Genomic DNA, 18,664 nt, shown 5'->3' on the forward strand with positions numbered 1-18,664 from the left:
GCCGGGCCGGGGTGGGCGCGCGTGTGCGCGTGGGGGCGTGGGGTGTGTACCCGCGCCGTGCCTCCCGCGCGTGCTGCCGGGCGGGCGCCGGCGTGAGTCACGGCGGGGCTCGCCTTTATAACGGCCCGGAGGCTCGCGCCAGCCGCCCGCCAGTCCGCCCTCCCGCCGCTCCGCGCTCCAGCGAGCGCGCCCCGGCTCCGCGCCCCCAACCGCCCCCCAACCGCCGCGTAGTCCCGAGGGCGCCATGAGGGGCCCGCGCTGCGCCCCGCTGTTGCTCCTGCTGCTGCTGTCGCCGCTGCTGCTCATACCCCCCGCCGGGGACGCCGCCGTCATCACCGGGGTAAGCAGCCCTGGGCGCACCTGTCCGCCCGGGATGCGCGCCCGCGCTGCGCCCCGGGGGGCTTGGGAGGGGAGCGGCTCGGGAAGGGTCGCCCCGGGCGGGGACATCTGCCCCAGGTGCCCTTTGGCGCTCTGGGAGAGGTGCCGTACTCCAAACGCAGCGGACGGCCCGGGATCTTAGGTGCGCTATGGAAGAAAAAGTGACCAAAGTGTCACCCACCTCCTTTATCACCACCTTCTCCCCCTTGCTTCCCTCTTAGAACCCTGCAAGCTCTCTCCTCGAGTTTGATCTGTTTTTCTGTTAAGCTGAAAGAAGTTTGCTTTTAGAGTCTTCTCTAGCACTTCTTCTAGGCGTTCCAACCTCGAACCGTAAAATTTGGGAGGCCCTTTCTGAAATGCACAGGGGGCAAGACGAGTATCTCCCATTCCTGAGACTTAACCCTCTGGTCAGGGAGTTTGCTGCCCTTGCACCCTCCACAGAAACCCCTTGAAATAACTTGGTCCGAGGCCCTGTGCATGTTTTGAAAAGCAATGTGGGCACTTCCTTCTGGTTTCCAGAGGGTACCCCCCCCCGCCCCCCCCCCCAGCTTCTTGAGGCTTTCCTTGTAAAATTTTTCCATTTCCAATTCCTGATAAAACACCACCAGGGCTCGGGCATAATTATGGAGTAGGTTACAATGTAGATGTTTGTTTCAACTTAGTGTAGTTGTCCTCATCATTTCTGAAAGTAGGAACTGAGTCAGTTCTCTCTTATTCTCACCAACAATTTTCTGTGTGGCTCTGAAGGATGAGTTTACTATAGTCTACTTTGCATCAACAATGCAAAATCCCTACCGTTTCCTGATTGCTCAACTGCTTTACTCTTTTAATTTTTTTTTAAGATTTTATTTATTTATTTGACAGAGAGAGACAGCGAGAGAGGTAATACAAGCAGAGAGAGTAATAGAGGGGGAAGCAGACTCCTAGCTGAACAGGGAGCCCAAAGCAGGGCTTGATCCCAGAACCCTGAGATCATGACCTCAGCTGAAGGCAGACACTTAACGATAGAGCCACCCAGGTGCCCCTGCTTTACTCTTTTATCTTTTTTTTTTTTAAGTCTTAAATTATTTTACACCTCCATTAAATTACCTAAATTATCTAAGTGCACATTATAGGATTTTAAATAAAACTTAACATGTTTGAATTGATGATACATAATGAAATATTGAAGTTTGAGGGAAATCTGTCCTGGTCTTGAGAAAATAAAAGTTCCATAGTCTCCCAAGTGAGTTCATAGATTTATAGCATCTTGAAAGCCCTTGTACAATAACAGTATTTGGTTTTATCCAATAGGATTATAAGCATTGTGATATTTATTAAAATAGTTAGAGGTTTTTTGAAAGTGTATTTGAATAGCTTTGTCAGTCAGTCAGTGTGGTTGAAAAAAACTTTTTACAGGTCTTTCTAATATAAGAGCTGGAACATGATTGGTTTTTTTCTCCCACTCTTCCCCTGCTGGCTCATTTTAAATTTCTGCTAATCCTCTGAGCCCAGAATTCCTTTGCAATATAAGTATCTTTTTGTTCCATTCACAGGACAACACTATTTGAATAGATCTGCAATGGGTTAAGGATGAAGGGCATTAGGAAACAGCAGTCTAATTAAAATTATATAAACCTATGCATTTCTTTGTAAATATTGCCAAGAAGTGAAGTTTTTTGTTACAAAAGTGAAATTTTATCATATGGGGTATTTATCCGTTAGAGAGGCTTAGAGTGGACTTCTATGAGCTGTTTTTGTTGTTTTAACTCAGTGTAACCAAAAGAGAATTTTTTTAAAATTCCTCTAAGCAATGTAACAATAAAGAAACGTATTTATGTCTTCACGACAGGAACCATATGGAGCCAAATGAAAAACCTGGTAACTTATCATCCTCAGGATGTTAAATATCCAAGTGATTGACCGAATTTTGGAAAAATTTTGGCTGGATTTTTATTGTCTTTTAAAAAGGGCTAGTGGGGTCTCTGAATTCCAGGTCTTGAGCATCTGTTGACAGAAAATACTGCCTAAAACCTCCACCTTAAATATTTACCTTTTTTGGTAATAGGTGTAGCTATTTTGAAATTGATTTATGTTCCACATAGATTTGTTAAAACCATATTGGAAAAGATCACATACTGAACTTCTCATTTACAAATTTTCATGGCCTTGTATACATGTCTCTGGCATACAGCTAAAAATTGGAAAATGGAAATGTTTGGATGTTTTCCTCTGAATGTCCTAACGCCCCAAGGTGAAAATTGGAGTTTTGTCCACACAGTCATTTTAAATAGGCTGAGAAAAAAACTCTAATGAGGGAAATAAACCAACCTTAGAGTAGGATGGCTGATAATTTTAAACAAAAAAACATGAATGAGGGTGAGCCCATATACTTATGTTTCGAGACTTGTGGCTGGCCCCCAAACTTTAAAGGAGAAAAGCCTTGAAGGAATGTTTTAGTTGTTTACAATAAATATAAAAAATTTATATTTTTGTCTAAATTATAGACTTTTTAGTTTCTTATATATATAGTACAGCATGTTTTTACCTTATCACTAGCAAAACAGATTATTAACATACCGTTCAAACAAAGCATCCTATTTTTTTGTTGGTTCTAGGAAGGAACAATAGTTCTTCAGATCTATTTTCATGCAAATAAATTCAGACAGCATTATTTATTTCTATTTAGATAGAGTATAAAATCTCCTCTATAGTGGATTCTTTAATTATTTGTATTTACAATTTTTATATTGAGAACAGATGCCTCGAGTAACTGTTGTTAAGAATTGCATCTGTCATTTGAATTTCTAAATCTGATTAATCTTAAAGGATAGTTCAACTGATTTTGTAATGTACACATGATTATACCTTAAGCCAATAATTTCCTTTTTGCAGGTTACTCACCTGAAAACAAAACAAAACAAAACAAAACAGTAACCTAAGGCAAAAATCTTGGTTTGTCCATTCCCAACCTATGAAATTTCTTTCTTTAAAGATGAAATGTGAAAACAACCCAGTGGTTTGAGAAACATCAAATCTCATGAACCAGAATGCAAATATATTTGAAAGGGAAAATGAGCATTTTTAAAATTTACATCAATACCTTTGTGGGTCTGGAGCATTTCGTGCCAGATTTGGAGACCATTTAAATCCCTTTAAAAATAAATAAATAAATAAATAAGTCCTTTTTAAAAATTGGGCCCAATGTATTCTGCGGTTAATAGTCATAAAATATTGTGATTCGAATTATGTAGTTCCTAATGGCCATGAGTGGTATAAGACTAATCCAGACTTGTTTTTCAAACTCAAAGCCAATTCAGCCACAAAACACTAGAAAAAGAGGTGATTTTCTGTGTGCTTATTTAAGATTTTCGTAATGTGTGGGCCATTCTTTAGGCCATTTTTTTTTTAAAACTAGGAAAATCTCTTCTGTTCAGATTTTATGGTAAATATGTACAAGCAAATGAAGATTACAGTCCTTTTTTATATGTGTGATTATTAAAATCCTAGTGGTTGGAGATATAAAGAGCACTTTTGACTGCTAATTTTAGATTTCCTCAGCCAGAGTCTTGCCCGCCATCTACATTTATCTGTTTGTTTGTTACATTTCAGGCCTGCGACAAGGACCCCCAGTGTGCCGGAGGCATGTGCTGTGCTGTTAGTATCTGGGTTAAGAGCATAAGGATTTGCACGCCTATGGGCAAAGTGGGAGACAGCTGCCATCCGCTGACTCGTAAAGTTAGTACATCCATTCGTATTCACGGTGGTTCTCTTACGTTGTGGTAGCTGAACTCCCAGCAAGGCCTGTAGGACATGAAATCCAGGGTGTTGTGCTTGAAATTGTAGAAGATGGCAGTGGAAAACTCCCTCCTCTTCCCTCCCACTTTAAAGAACTGGGTCCTCTACAATCATTACTTTAGTGAATCATTTTCATAAACTTGATGTCATGACATTGGCAACTTCTCAGAAAAATAATTTCAAACACGGGAATTTGCCTAAAAGGGATTTAGGACAAAAATACGTGTGTGTAGTATAGTGTATGCTTCTCTGCCAAAATCGGAGTACAGAAGTTCTTGAAAAGACTTTTCATCTCAGACCCACTGATGAGGCAGAAGTAAATAATTGTGTTTTGTTTCTTGCAGAAAATTGTGCATGATATAGTTATCCTTGTATCCTAATTTAAAAGTCCTTAATTTTCACTCCATCTGTGCAGGACACTGTTCATAATCGTAGAGGTTAATGATACTTAATTTTCCAACTTCTTCAGCTCAGTGTCCCGATGACCTAAACAACACTTTTGAACCATTTTGGCAAGGAGCAGCAGGACCCGACGTAGGCGGGATTGGATGGTGCTTTTGAGGTGGGATGGCAGACGCTCCTGCCCACGAGGCCAGTCAGCCACATCACTTCAGGGAGCCGGGTGGGTGAGAGGCAGAAGGGAGTAGAAAGGTACGTGGAGCTTGGAGAGTCTTGGCCGTTCTGAATCAAAACTTGAAAACGGTGGGATCTCAGTAACATGCCCCAGGGACGCCAGGTGGTGGTGCCTTGCTCCCCTAGCGCCACCTCCTGGTTTTACCCAGCAACAAAGGGAAGTCAGGAGCCATAGAAGGGCCCGTCCGGAGCCAGGTGGCTTTTTGGAGGCAGAGCTGCGTGTGTCCACAGCCTTCTCTCCTGTTTAAAATAGATGGAATGTTTGCAAAGTAGTCTGCCTTCTGGACTCTGCTTTCCACCTTTTTTTTCCCCCCACATGTGGTTTAGGGTGGACAGCTGTAGTAGAGCCCACCATCTTCGCTGTCCTTGACAGTTGTGGGTGACAGTTACTGTTTTGACTTCTCAGAGTGAAGGTAATGAAGTAAATGGGCTTCTGTTGAGCTCTGAGGGCTGTAATAGGAACCCCACTTGTTTGGGTTGCACTGAAGACTGAGTTTGGCTTTCCTGTGGTTTCCTTGAGAAATACTTCCTGTTCCATTTAGACCATCCCTCCCTGTGGCTTCACTGTCATTGTCACATGTGACATGCACCTTTTATTTTTGGCCACTTTCAGACAGGAAAGGTTGTAAACTGTTAGTGGTCTGTCTCAGTGCCTGAATCCCGGAGAGGCGGTGACACCAGCCCAGCCACCTTGGGCACTGATGGCACTTTTGCCCTCACCTTTATCAAGTGCAAGTCAACTTTTGTACATTGGAGCCACTGTCCTTGAAAAGTTTCCTCTCGGTCTTTTAAGAATGTTGTGGTTTTTTTGTTTGTTTGTTTTTGTTTTTTTAAAGATTTTATTTATTCATTTGACAGATAGAGATCACAAGTAGGCAGAGAGGCAGGCAGAGAGAGAGGTAGAAGCAGGCTTCCCGCTGAGCAGAGAGCCCGATGCGGGGCTCAATCCCAGGACCCTGAGATCATGACCTGAGCTGAAGGCAGAGGCTTTAACCCACTGAGCCACCCAGGCGCCCCAATGTTGTGGTTTTTGTGCAGTGTTGGTATACCCTTCCACTCCCTGCATGCCAGAATTGTGCAGCCTTTTTGCTAAAACAAATGAATACTGACACATTCTATGCAACTGTTCTTTGCCATAGTAAAGCGCAGTTGTCCCTTGTGGAGGTCTGTGACATCCCAGACACCCTGCCCTAAATATTGTATATGAGCTTCTCGTTTCACACAATGAGCCCATGAGGCACATTTGTTTCCTGCACATTCTGCATTCAACCATGATAAGCCTCAGAGGGACTCAGTGACAGGCTGAGGTCACCAGGTGAGAGGGCACACAGCAGCATGGGACTTCGTGTCTGGCTGGTGCTCCCCTGGTTGTGGGGTGTTAGTCCCCATACTCTCCCACCATCCTGAAAGTGGGTTTACCTGAACACTTTACCAAAGCTGGTTGGTGTGGGATGAGAAACAATGGTTCCTCTTGGGAATTTGTCACATCCCACAGTTCTGATGAGTTTTCCAAATCTGAGGTATTTTAATAAGAGAACCAAATTCTCTTTCCCTGGTGTCTGAATAACTTCCAGTTCAGGTATATGAAGTGCAAGGTCATATCCGAGAGTAAACAATACCATTCTTCTCCTGGAAACCCAGGTACACCTCTACACCTTTGCTTTTAGTCACGGTTTTAATAACGAAGTCTTTAATAACAAGTTGTGGCTTTCATAGTAGAATTAAGTTATAAAAGAACTAAAGGACTAAAAAGAGGAAGGTTTTAATGTCAGCTCTTAAATATTCCCCTATTCAGATACCCATTTGGAAAGTGTTTCTAGAACTCAGTTTTATACCTTTTCCTACTGGGTACTTTTCTGTCTTAAAAATACATTTTCATATGTCATTTCTATTTTTAAACTAGGTCCTGGAGTTGTTACTTGCTCTGGGTGAAATTAACTTATCCTGGTAAAAATCTAGTTACTTCCAGATTATCTCTCTGCTATATTCTATTCAAAACAACCTGAGAAAAGAAATTTTTGTAAATGTGTCCTAGTGAATGTTAACATATAGTATTCAACTTCAAACTATAGTTTGATGGTTCATCAGTGAACAGTAAAAGTATAGACACTGCATAGAAAATTCTATTTTAATATGTGTTCATTCCTTTCTTTTTTCTTCCTTTTTTTTTTAAGGGGGGATTGTGGTCACAGGGCTTGGTGTTTTAAAAACACAAGACTATGAATAAGTCAAGACTACACCTGTTTAAATTTTAAACTTTCCATTCTGGCTTGACTTAGTCATAGCCACAAATGTCTGTTTATTTTGATAAAGTGAGTAATATTTGATGAATGAAATTGCAGACTACAGGTAGAAATTGATAGTCACAGAGTTCAGTTTACTATTTTATTTGAGATACATCCACTAATTTGTGGAGTTTACAGTGACTGCTAGGCTATACCTTATAATTGTACAGTTTTTAAATTTACATTTGATAATTGAATAATAGAATAAAAGATCAGTTTACCTAAGAAGAACAGGATGTAGGTTTTCCAAACACATTTTTAGTCAAATAAAATTCTTAACATATATTCATTTTTAATACTTAGGGATGAATTACTGAATCATGTCTGCAAGGAATATTTTGCTATTTAAAAATCACACTATTTTAATATTTCTATTAAAACTTTTCAGAATTTACAAAGATTGGCTATTTCTATCCCATTCTGATTACTGCTTGGCTTTGGAAGTTTACAATTATGTAGTTAATACTTTTATTTTTATTGCTTATTAGTTTATAATTTTCTTCAATTTAAGAACTGTGTTTCCTCCCCCAAAATTGTTTTTGCTTCACTTTTTTTTTAAGATTTTATTTATTTATTTGACAGAGATCACAAGTAGGCAGAGAGAGAAAGAGAAGGAAGCAGGCTGCTCCCTGCTGAGCAGAGAGCCCAATGCGGGACTCAATCCAAGGACCCTGAGATCATGACCTGAGCCAAAGGCAGTGGCTTAACTCACTGAGCCACCCAGATGCCCTTTTGCTTCACTTTTTATGTTAACATTTTTAGTATCAATTTTACTTTTTGTTTTCTGGTATGCTTTTTTGTTGTTTTTTTTTTTTTTTTAGCTACACTTTAAGATTTGACCAATGTATTTTCCTTTTCTGAAAAAAAAATTTGAAATTAAAACCTGGGGTTTGTCTTTGTTAAAAACAAACAAACAAACAAACAAAAGGGCGCCTGGGTGGCTCAGTGGATTAAAGCCTCTGCCTTCAGTTCAGGTCATGATCCCAGGATTCTGGATCGAGCCCCGCATCTCTGCTCAGCAGGGAGCCTGCTTCCCACCCCCCTTTCTCTCTGTGCCCTCTCTCTCTGTGCCCGCCTCTCTGCCTACTTGTGAAACTCTTAAAAAAAAAAAATTTAAAATTATTAGCTATTTCTGTCTTAAAAAAAAAGATTTAAAAAATTATTAGCTGTTTTTGTCTTAGTTCCAACCAATGATGAAACATTGTAAACATACTTCCAGGATAAAGTATAACCTTAAAAAATATTAATTAAAATATGACTAATATAACGACAGAATTTAGTGGAAGCTGGGTGGATGAAAGCCCAATATGTTAATTTCCTCATCTTTCCTACCACACAGCTCAAGAGCCATTATCTGCATTTTCTCTCCTGGGGCAGCATCCCTGCTGTGAATACAAGTTCCTTGTCAGAGAGACTCAGGGGACATAAATACACTTCAGTGTGATAAGGTTTCTCAGCCTGGGAACTTGACGGTATGGGTCTGACAGCTCTTGGTGGTAGGGGCAAGCCTATGTATCAGAGAATGTTCAGCAGCGTCCCTGGCCTCTACCACATGACGCCAGTAGTCTCCCTCTCTCAGTTGTGACAACCAACCATGTCCGCAGACTATGACAGATGTCCCCATGATGGTTTGGGGCATGGACCTTGCCCTAGTTGAGCACCCCTGGCCAAACACTACATTGACTTTGCCTCACAGGACACAGTGTAGGAGATGAAGCAGCATCATTGCATTGGGAGCTCAGCAGCTACTGAAACCCACAGCTTGGCTTGCCCTCTCTTCCACACAGGATACTTGTAGCTGCCCCACTTGAGAGCTAAAGGGGGGGGGAGGCCCCCCCTTGACTCACAGAAGCTACCACCCTTACTCTTGCAAATATTTTGCACCTCTCTAGACCCAGAGGCCCAGACCTGCAAACCAACAGTTTCTCCAATCCAACTCTAGTTCCGCACAACCCATGAGGCTGACCCCCTTATTCCCTGTTTTTCTTTACTCTTGCTGAGGACGCAGAGCAGTGGGAGGCCAGATCCCATGGTAACCCTCTGTGCACAAGAAGATAAATCATTGCATCATTTAGGGTTGTATGAATATATAATTATTCCAAAAACGTTGGAAGAAACATTAAACATTAAAATACATTGGCGACCCTCCCAATTATCAAAGCTGGAAATTGTGAGAGAGGGACAGGAACTGTGAGACCTTTAGTTTGTATTTTATGTGCCATCATGCTATTTGAAATTTTTTAAACTGTGTACTTATTGATAAAAGTTATGGTAACAAAACTGGCATTCTTTAAAATTGTCGTTTTTTATTGAGGTAAAATTGGTATATAAATTATAGAAGTTTCAGGTATACAACATTGTAATTTGACATCTGTCTGAAGTACAAAGTGATCACCATCCTTCACTATTCAGTTGACCCCCTTCACTCATTTTCCTACCCCAAACCTTTTTCCCACAAGAGACCAGCGCTTTCTATGTGACATGACCAGCCTTCTCTATATTTCTTTCTTTAGCAAAGTTGACTCTGTTTTGAGAGAAATCACAAACAATACGTGTGTTTTGGGTCTTCTCTTTACAAGTGCTGCCGATGGCTAGGAGTCATGCCTTGTGGAAAGCACTGCAGGTCCGACCTCGGTTTCGTTGAGAATCTGCTGTTTGGCATTCTGGGCTTGTGGAAATGCTGGAGTGAGTTGATTCTAAAATAAACCGTCAAGTTGGGACTGAACGGTTGGCTCCTGGGCTCTCTCTGTGCCTCTCCTGTGTCCTTTCTTGTGTCTCTGGCTATTAGACACCTATCGACTTTGTCACACAACACGTGTAGAACTAGGGGATGCCTGTGTGGCTCGGTGGGTTAAATGTCTGCCTTCCCCTCAGGCCCTGAGGGATCCAACCCTGAGCCAGGCCCCCTGCTCAGCGGGGAGCCTGCTTCTCCTCCTCCTCCCAGCTGGCGTGTGCCTGGGCACACAGGCGTGCTCTCTCTCTCTCTCTCTCTCTCTCTCACTATCTCTCTCTCTCAAATAAATAAATAAATAAAATCTTAAAGAAGAAACATATGTGTAAAGCTAGAAATGGAGGGGCCAGTGGAGAAATTGCCAAGTGTATCCCATCAGAAATGTTGCCCTTTGTCAGTAGGGGCTCGGCGAGAGAAGGAGAGGAGGAAAACTGCTATGAGCAGGCACAGATGAAAAGGCTTGGCAGGGGGAGAGACACGGAGCAGATCTGGCAAAGGGGGAGTGGGCTTAAGAAGAAAAAAGAACAGGGCTGCAAGGTATAAAGATCCCTGCAGGACAGTGTGATCATGATGTCAAGGTTGTTGGGGCAGATCTGGGCTGAAGCCCATAGTACCTTGTCTCCTTCAATAAGAAAAAGGAAAATGCGTGATATTTTTGAAAGGATCACAGAGACCTATGACCTTGGGAGCACGTTGTCAGGGTGCTCCCTAGGCCCTAGAACTATCCTGGAACTATCCCCAGGAAGGCCCTCTGCGTCTTTGGCTTCACGTGAGTCCTTCTCTGTTGAGTTTGGTGGCGTGGGTCACTTTGGGCCTGCTCAGTGCCGGGCAGTGGTGTATGGAGTGAGGAGAAGCCACAGTACCTGGGAAGGACACCCCTCGGCCGTTAGGCAGAGCACATCTGGGGAGATGGGAGGGGTCACCGACAGGAGATAGGCTTTTGATAAGTATTCGCTTAAGCGTCTCCTCTGTGTCCCAGGCTAAGTGCCGTGTGTTCACAAATGAGATGTCCTTTCCTCAAAGAGCCTGCAGTTGGGGGAATAGTGGTATTTGAGAAAAGAGCAAAATCTGGAAGAAAGTGGGGCTGGGTTTGGTGATGACAGGTTCCCTTTCAGCTGGGTGACCTCAGTCAGCCGTGTCACTTCACCTCAAGAGGAAGCCACTTAGCTTGGGTCAAAAAAAAAAGGCAAAAAGCTAGCGTACAGGTTTGGTGTGACGTTCATGCACGATGCCTCATGAAGCCTGGGTCTGGCTGGCCACCGCTGTCATTTTTCTTTGCAACTGTTTTCAAGGGACTAGGAATGCACATAACAGGCCAGAGAGCGCCCATGGTGCCTTGGGGCCCACGTCACTGGACGGCAGGTACCCCAAGGGGCTTCTTTGGTATTTAAACTATCCTCCTGGTCCTCTGTCTTCTGTCACTACAATTCACGCCACATAATGGGCCCAGGCCTTTCCTGTTTTGTTCTCACTGTCTCTTTAGCACGTGACATAAGGCCTGGTAGGTCAGGGACAGTAAATGTCTGTGGAGTGGGCAGATGAAGGAAAGCTGCTTGGCGTAATCTGTGCGTAGCAGTTTGACGCAGTCATTATAGTTACACCTCACTCAGGTCAGGCTCCTTTAGCTTGGATGTTGCTGCCTCTGTTCATTTTTCTCCACATCAGCATCATTGGCCCTTTGGGCCGGAGAGGTCTTCTTGTTGGGGTGGCCATCCTGTGCGTTGAAGGCTGTCTAGCAGCACCCCAGGCCTCCACCCACCACTCATGCTCCTTCCCCCAAGTTGTGACAAACAGAATTGTCTCTGGATACCACCTGATGTCCTCTGGGGGAGGGGGTGGGGTCACCCCCAGCTGCCCACGAAGTGGTCTTAGGCGTGACACAATGAAGCTCTCAAAGACTCAGGCCTAGAGCAGATCCGAGAGGTCCAGGGTTGGGACTTCTCCTGCTGTCCCCTTGTAATCCCCCGAGCCAGTGCAGCTGGGCCCACCTCCTCCGACACGTTCTCAGGGCCCACAAATGAGCCAGCCATCCACATGCCCCTGCCGCACACAGTGACAGAACCATTCTGAGCATGAGTCTGAGGGGCGTTGAGGGCAGGCAGGCACTGTCACCAGACCCTTGACAATAAGGCCCTTGTCAAAAGGCAGAGGAACCTGGGGTGGCTCTGCCGCTTCTCCACGTGCATATCAACGCCCACCTGTGGCTTCCCTCTCTTCCTTTTGTATTTATTGACCTCCGTCATTTCCCTGGTCGTTCCAGAACCATTTTGGAAATGGAAGGCAGGAAAGAAGAAGGAGGAAGAGAGGAAAAAGGAAAAAGGAGGTAAAAGGAACATGAGCACGGTGCCCGCCCGAAGATAGTGCCCACTGTACTGAGCCCTGACCACCGTTTGGACTACCATACAGTTGAGTCTGTCCTCTTAGTTCAGCCCCAAAATAAGGTTAGCATGGTTCTGTCACTGTCTGCAGACATTTTTTTTTTTTTTTTAACGAACAAAGGAATTATTTCAAAGGCATCTGGAAGATGCGTCTCGGACTTTTTCATTAGGACAGATAATTGGTATGGGCTGACCTCTCTTGGTGGCATAGACTAGGAAATACACGAGAATGATAGAAAGCAGACAAAAAGCAGCAGAGTTGAGAAACAGACAGGTTGCATTTTTTTGCCCTGTGTAAACCGTAGAAGGATCCCTGCGGCATGAGTCTCTGATAGCTTGCCTCTCTCAACTTGTCCTGGACCAGAGTAATTTGCTGTCCCATTTCACTGACTAACTATTGCCTCCATGCCTGGGGAAAATCTCTCCCTCTAACTTCCCAAGGAGGCAGAGTCTCAAGAGGACACCATCCCCAGGGCAGAGAATGAATTTTATTCTTTGCCTCTGGAACATATATGTACTTTGAGGGACTCCACTGGCCCTGAGACAGAGAACCATGATGCTGGTTGCTGATTGACCCCCTCAACCCTGCTTCACTGGTGGCATAGGCAAGACTCACTTGGATGTCTCTTAGAATGAAGCCAGTCTTTCTCTGCTGGCTCTCCCTGAGCCTGGGTTTAGTTTGTTGCTTTTCTGTGACTCAGGCTTGCCTCCTTCCCTAGTTTCCCTTTTGCTCCTCCCCTACCCACACTGCTCAGAATTCTGACCCCTCCTGCCATCTGTGTGCAAATGTGTGAGTTTATACATTGCTTGTTTTCAGTGACTCCATATTTACTCGTTATAATATCATTGTTGTCATACCCTTAATGTCATCCCCTCCTTAAGGAGCTTACTAATAGGATGCTATAAAGAGAATCAAAATGAAGAAGTAAAAGGCAGTATAGCTTGGTGGTTAAAAGCTTGGTCTCTCTGGTCCAGCTGCCGGCCAAGCTTCAAGGTCTGCATCTGTGAGCTTGGGCAGGTTGCTGATCTCACTGTGTCTCAGTCTCTCACCTGTAAAATGGGTATAATAAAGGCATTTGTCATCTTCACAGAGTGGTTGTGGGATGAAAAAAGGATAATAAAGTGCAGAGCGTATTGCTTGATTAAGAGTTCCAGGTAACACTAGCTGTTCTTATTCAAAGAGATTTCTCAAGAATCAGGTTTTTGGGTTTTGTTTTTTAACATTTCCTGCTCTGACTCAGTTTTCTTCTTCTGTCTTAGGTTCCATTTTTTGGGCGGAGAATGCATCACACGTGTCCATGTATGCCGGGCTTAGCCTGTTTACGGACTTCATTTAATCGATTTATTTGTTTAGCCCGAAAGTAATCACTTGAGAGTAGAAACTTTAAATGTGAACAGCCACATGATGTCTGTAAAGTCTATTTACTTGTGATTGTGCCAAACAAATAATATGCCAGAAAGAAATGCTGTTGCTTCCTCAGCTATCCAAGTAACATTTCTATCTTTGATGTTTAAATGACTTTTTTTTTTAATTGAAAGTGGATTTTAATTTTGGATATGAATATAAAATGCAGGGCATTATGGAACCAGTTCTCATTTTCCCGTCTGTGTTTTGATTTGGCTGACTTCTTTTAATGCCAATAACTCACCTATTTTCACAGAAATGAGAAGAATAAGAATTTGATATTTTGTCACAGGAAATTTTTTTTTCTTAAACCCTTTCCCACCAGCCCTGCCCACCACACACACACACACACACACACACACACACACATACACACACTCTAGGGTCTCTTTTCTCTCTTCAAAGAATTTTAAGGCTCTCACTTTATTTTTCACCATTTCCCTCACCAGTCTTCTAGCCTTTGAAAGTGGGGAGCAGGGTTGTTCCACAGACTCTCATTTGCTCGCAGAATCACTGTTGAGACTCGAGCTTTTTGCCTGATACTTAAATAGTGAAGGGTGTGTAGTTGAACTAGACACTCCAGACTTCTAGATGGAGTAGAGGTTGGAGTGCTTCCAAACTTTCACGGAACCTGTCCATGCGACAAGACTTCAGGTCCACTGTGTGACAGGTGTGAGTGAGTCCAGAGGGAAGGGAAAGTCAAGTTAGTCCATATATCTAGATTCGGGTTTGTTTAAAAAAAAAAAAAAAACTAAAAACTTCTCCAATATGACATTACATTTATTTCTCTTTCTCTTTATGAAGTTTTTTTTTTTGAAGTCTCACAGAGATGTTCCAGAAAATGCCACTTGAAGAGGAAGTATTGATTTTAATCTGGCATAACCCCTGTTACCATTTTAAAATCGGTATTAAGTTGTAATTTAAACTTCATTTGTAACCAGAAGATCTCTTATAATGGATTACCTGACATTCTGCCATGTGTACCTATATCAATATTGCCGTGTAAAAATTCTGTATCAGAAAAATTCTGTATCAAATTGTATATCATTTGATTTATTTTAATATTATATCCTTATTTTTGTCACTGTTGTCGTCAGTTTTTATTAAAAGCAGCTTTCTCTTATCTCACATTCTAAAATGGGCAAAGACCCCCCAACGCTGGGCAGATGGCACTCAGAGGACCTGCTTGTCACTCACTTTCCATACAGGAAAGTTCTGTTTGCATGAATCTTAAGGTCGTACAAAAAACAATGTGTAAATCAGTAAGGTTTGGGAACATGAAGGAAGATTGTGACGTGCTAAACTGGCTGTAATCAGGAATGCACTCCTGTGATGTCACTGTTGATTCAGCAAATCATGACCCAGTGTTTATCACGAGCCGTTAGGCAGGAGGCTAGGTGCTAGCCGAACAGTGATAAAGAACCTTGAAAAACCCCACCAAGTATTGTAAATGGAATCAATGTTGCAAATAAACAACTTATGAAATGTGTTTAACTGACTAAACTTGACCATGCCAACCCACTGACTGTTGCCAAAAAAAAAGAAAAGAAAAGAAAAAAATCTGTCCATTTTGTAGTTACTGATTCAGCCAAGGCTGACAGTTGCACGTTATGTGTAACTTTAGCCTTGGGGCTAATGTGTCCTGTAAATGTATGGGATTTTGCTGTACTCATTACCATACCTGGGCATAGAAATATTATTTTTGGTTCAGTTTCCTATGTGTGCAAGAAGCATTCCTCAGTGAGTCTGTTGGAAAAAACACCGACTTCAGCAAGTGGAATTACAGATAAAGAAACATACTGCAGCCGTTGGGCTAAATGTCACCTTCATATAATGGTTGAGACACCCTTTTTCATAAATTGTAAACACTTGATTGGATCAATCATCCATTTTCCCCCAAGTTAAAAAAAAAAATCGAACAAACATAAAATTTTAGTTTTACAAATACCAATTCAATTTAAAAAAATGACTACAAAAGGGTAGACCATAGGACACAGCCAGGACAAGGAATGTAAAGTGTGTGTGGGAAACAGAACCGTGTCTCCTGACTTGCTCACCGCCATTCAGAGAAAAACAGAACTTCATCATTTGGTATCTCTGCTCTGGGTTATTATTTTTATTGGGGAATAACTCCTACAACTTTATTTGGTTAGTACTCTTTTTAGCTTGTCACCGAAGTTAGCACTTTTCAAATAATTATTTCAAAAAACTTATAGTCATGTTCCATGGAGATTTTTTAAGATAAATGCATGCAAAGCACACAAAGTCTTGCACTGTAAAGACTGTGGTACTGTTTCTTCCCATCCCCAGGATGCTTTCTCACTGAAGTTGGCCAGATCTCATAGGCCAGAATGTCTGCAAGGAAAGGCAAAGTGAGAATTTACATAAGAAGTTGTTAAAGTCAGCAATCTACTTTTTGATGTAAATATTGTGAATGGATTCTATCCATTCTAAGAGAGAAATAGATCTGCCAGCACCAGCCAAATTCAGGTGGACCTTTAGATTCCTTTACAAACATTGACTTTCATGAAAACTGTCAATTCTGACTTCAACCTCTTTCCTTTTTTTTTTTTCTTTAAGCATCGCTTTTTTCTTTTTCTTTCTTTTTTTTTTTACCATGGAAGAGTTTGTGCCACAACTATTTCCTTACAGACCCTCTTATCTAACTGAAGACCTTCATCCTTCCCAGCGTTTCAGTGTTGTTCTCTGGTCGGAGCTCTACAAATTCAGTCAGTCCAGGGAGAGATCACACATGTAAGCCAATTTTCTTCTTCATTGGTTTTAATATCAGAAATTTCATCCCACTCAGAATTTCCTAACCTCAGTTTTTGAGAGGATTAAATTTGAGGACCATTTTGCTTTTAAAAACGGGATTTTTTTTTTTTTTGGTAGCTACTTATTTGATTTTCAGGTGCACCCATGATTGAGAGCCACTGAGAAAGAATAAAGAAATGTAATTCTATAGGAAAGCTACTGCTCCCCTGGGACATCCTTTGGCAAGACAACTTTCTAGTCAGATTAGAAGTAGCTAATTGTCTTGCCTTTTCTTGCCACCTTCAGAAGTTCCCATGATCCTTAAGCGTAAATGGATCTATTTGTTTGGGGGATTTCCCCCCGCCCCACGACTTCTGGAAGGATAATCACAGAAGGGTCCCGTGTGAGAGTTTTAGCTGCAGTTTCATAGCTCATTTGAGGAGTCTATTCAAAGTCTCTTGGAATTAGATGAGGGAAGCAGGCTGGATGCAGCCTAGCTGGTCCCTGGGCTCTGGACTAGCCCTGAGGCAGGGCGTGGAGCCATGCATCTCTTCCTCCAGGCAAACCCTCCCAGGTGACTGTTTTCCCAGCTGGCCCCTCTGCCAGCCCCACTTTCCAATATCTCTTCAGATTTCATTCCATCTTACAGGGCCCATAAATCATCCCAGTGCTCGAGAAAGTCCAACGTTGCAGCAAAATGTAAATGAGTAACTCCCATTAGTAAGCATTTAAATAAAACTTATATATGCCACAAGAGAGTAAAAGCCAGAAAGTGGAAAATCAGGATGTGAACCTGATTTCTGATGATAAAAGCACAGTCTCTTCTATATCACATGCATACATGAGTCCACGGCGTTCTTCATCCCTATGAAGGAGCCCTGGGGCCCCTACTCATGAATTGTGCTGGCCAGGCAAGACCATGGCCTGCCCCCCGGAACGGCAGCTGGAAGGGATGTTTCCAGACATCCACTCACTTTAGTGGAGATTTCTGGACACCGACACTACAGACATTCTGCGCCAGGCCATTTTTTTGTTCTGAGGGACAATCCTTATAGGCTGTTGGGCAGCACGCTTGACCCCTACCCACCAAATGCCAGTAGTTCCCCTGAGCTGTCACACCCCAAAATGTCTCTAGACTTTATCAAGTGAATGTGTAGGGGTAGATAGTCCCCCTGCGAGAGCCACTGGTTTAGTCTGAAGACATTTTCCATCTGCTCGTATAAATACTTTTTTAAAGAATTTTTTTTTTTTTTTATTTGACAGAGACACAGCAAGAGAGGTAACACAAGTTCGCAAAGTGGGAAAGGGAGAAGCAGGCCTCCCAGTGAGTAGGGAGCCCAATGCAGGGCTCAATCCCAGGATCTTGGGATCATGACCTGATGAGCCCAAGGCAGCTGCCTAACGACTGAGCCATCCAGGGGCCCCTAAATTTTGTTTCAGTATCAAACAAAATTTGAGATGACGGTATTAAAAGATAAGTTAAACCTCCAAGTGGGGCTCTACAAAATAGGTCTGCTGAAAACAAAGTATCATTTGTATTCAAAGTCATGAAAAGGTAAACATTGGATATATTTTAATAGCCAACCAAAGAACTCTTAGTTGTACATCAGCTCTGTACAGTTTACTGTTGCAAGGAAGCCATTTTTTATAAGCCACTCTTTAAAGCTTAAGGCAAAGGCTCACATAAAATAACCTCAGTCACAGATGAGAGATATCACAGCTTTATAGTGCACTTCTGAGCAAATTTCCACGTTGTTTAAATCCAGATTTTCACTGTCTTGAGTAAAATGTGATAAAATTTGTGAAAAACGTTTCTGTTGCAGAAACTCAGAAGCTTTACAAGAAGTTGGAGAAGACTGTGTTTTTGTATTGTTAGATCTGAATAGCTATTGGTAAGCTTCCCAAATTGAGTTTTCTCAGTGTGACGGGGAATGGACCTGTTCCCTATAGGTGGGGCTGAGGCTGGCTTGAGTGTATGTGGCTCATCCAAGCAAAACAAAAACTTTTTTTTTTTAAGATTTTATTTATTTGACAGAGAGAGAGACAGCGAGAGAGGGATCACAAGCAGAGGGAGGGGGTGAGGGAGAAGCAGGCTTCACGCAGAGCAGGGAGCTCCAATAAGATGCGGGGCTCCATCCCAGGACCCTGGGGTCATGACCCAAGTTGAAGGCAGACACTTACAGCTTAACACTTAATGACTGAGACACCCAGGCGCCCCCAAACCAAAAACTTTTTATTATGGAAATATTTAGACATAAAAGTAAGCAACCTAAGAAAATGCGTAAATCCATTTCCTGCTCCCACTAAAATATGTCTAAAATAT

General features: G+C 42.6%; 1 protein-coding gene across 1 annotated transcript; it reads left to right on the forward strand.

Annotated features, from left to right (window-relative positions):
• Nucleotides 1-209: 209 nt before the first annotated feature.
• On the forward strand, nucleotides 210-15,076 carry PROK2 (prokineticin 2). The gene is made up of 3 exons (XM_082698514.1): nucleotides 210-340; nucleotides 3,970-4,095; nucleotides 13,443-15,076. Exons 1-3 carry the CDS (start codon nucleotides 245-247, stop codon nucleotides 13,545-13,547), a joined length of 327 nt encoding a protein of 108 aa, XP_082554640.1. The 5' UTR covers nucleotides 210-244; the 3' UTR covers nucleotides 13,548-15,076.
• Nucleotides 15,077-18,664: the final 3,588 nt, after the last annotated feature.

This window comes from Mustela nivalis, assembly GCF_964662115.1.
Source record: "Mustela nivalis genome assembly, chromosome: 1".
Taxonomy (NCBI): domain Eukaryota; kingdom Metazoa; phylum Chordata; class Mammalia; order Carnivora; family Mustelidae; genus Mustela; species Mustela nivalis.

Coding starts and splice junctions, on each gene's coding strand:
- PROK2 (XM_082698514.1), top strand. CDS start 245: ATGAGGGGCCCGCGCTGCGCCCCGCTGTTGCTCCTGCTGCTGCTGTCG. Junction 341..3,969: donor ACGCCGCCGTCATCACCGGG/GTAAGCAGCCCT, acceptor GTTACATTTCAG/GCCTGCGACAAGGACCCCCA. Junction 4,096..13,442: donor GCCATCCGCTGACTCGTAAA/GTTAGTACATCC, acceptor CTTCTGTCTTAG/GTTCCATTTTTTGGGCGGAG.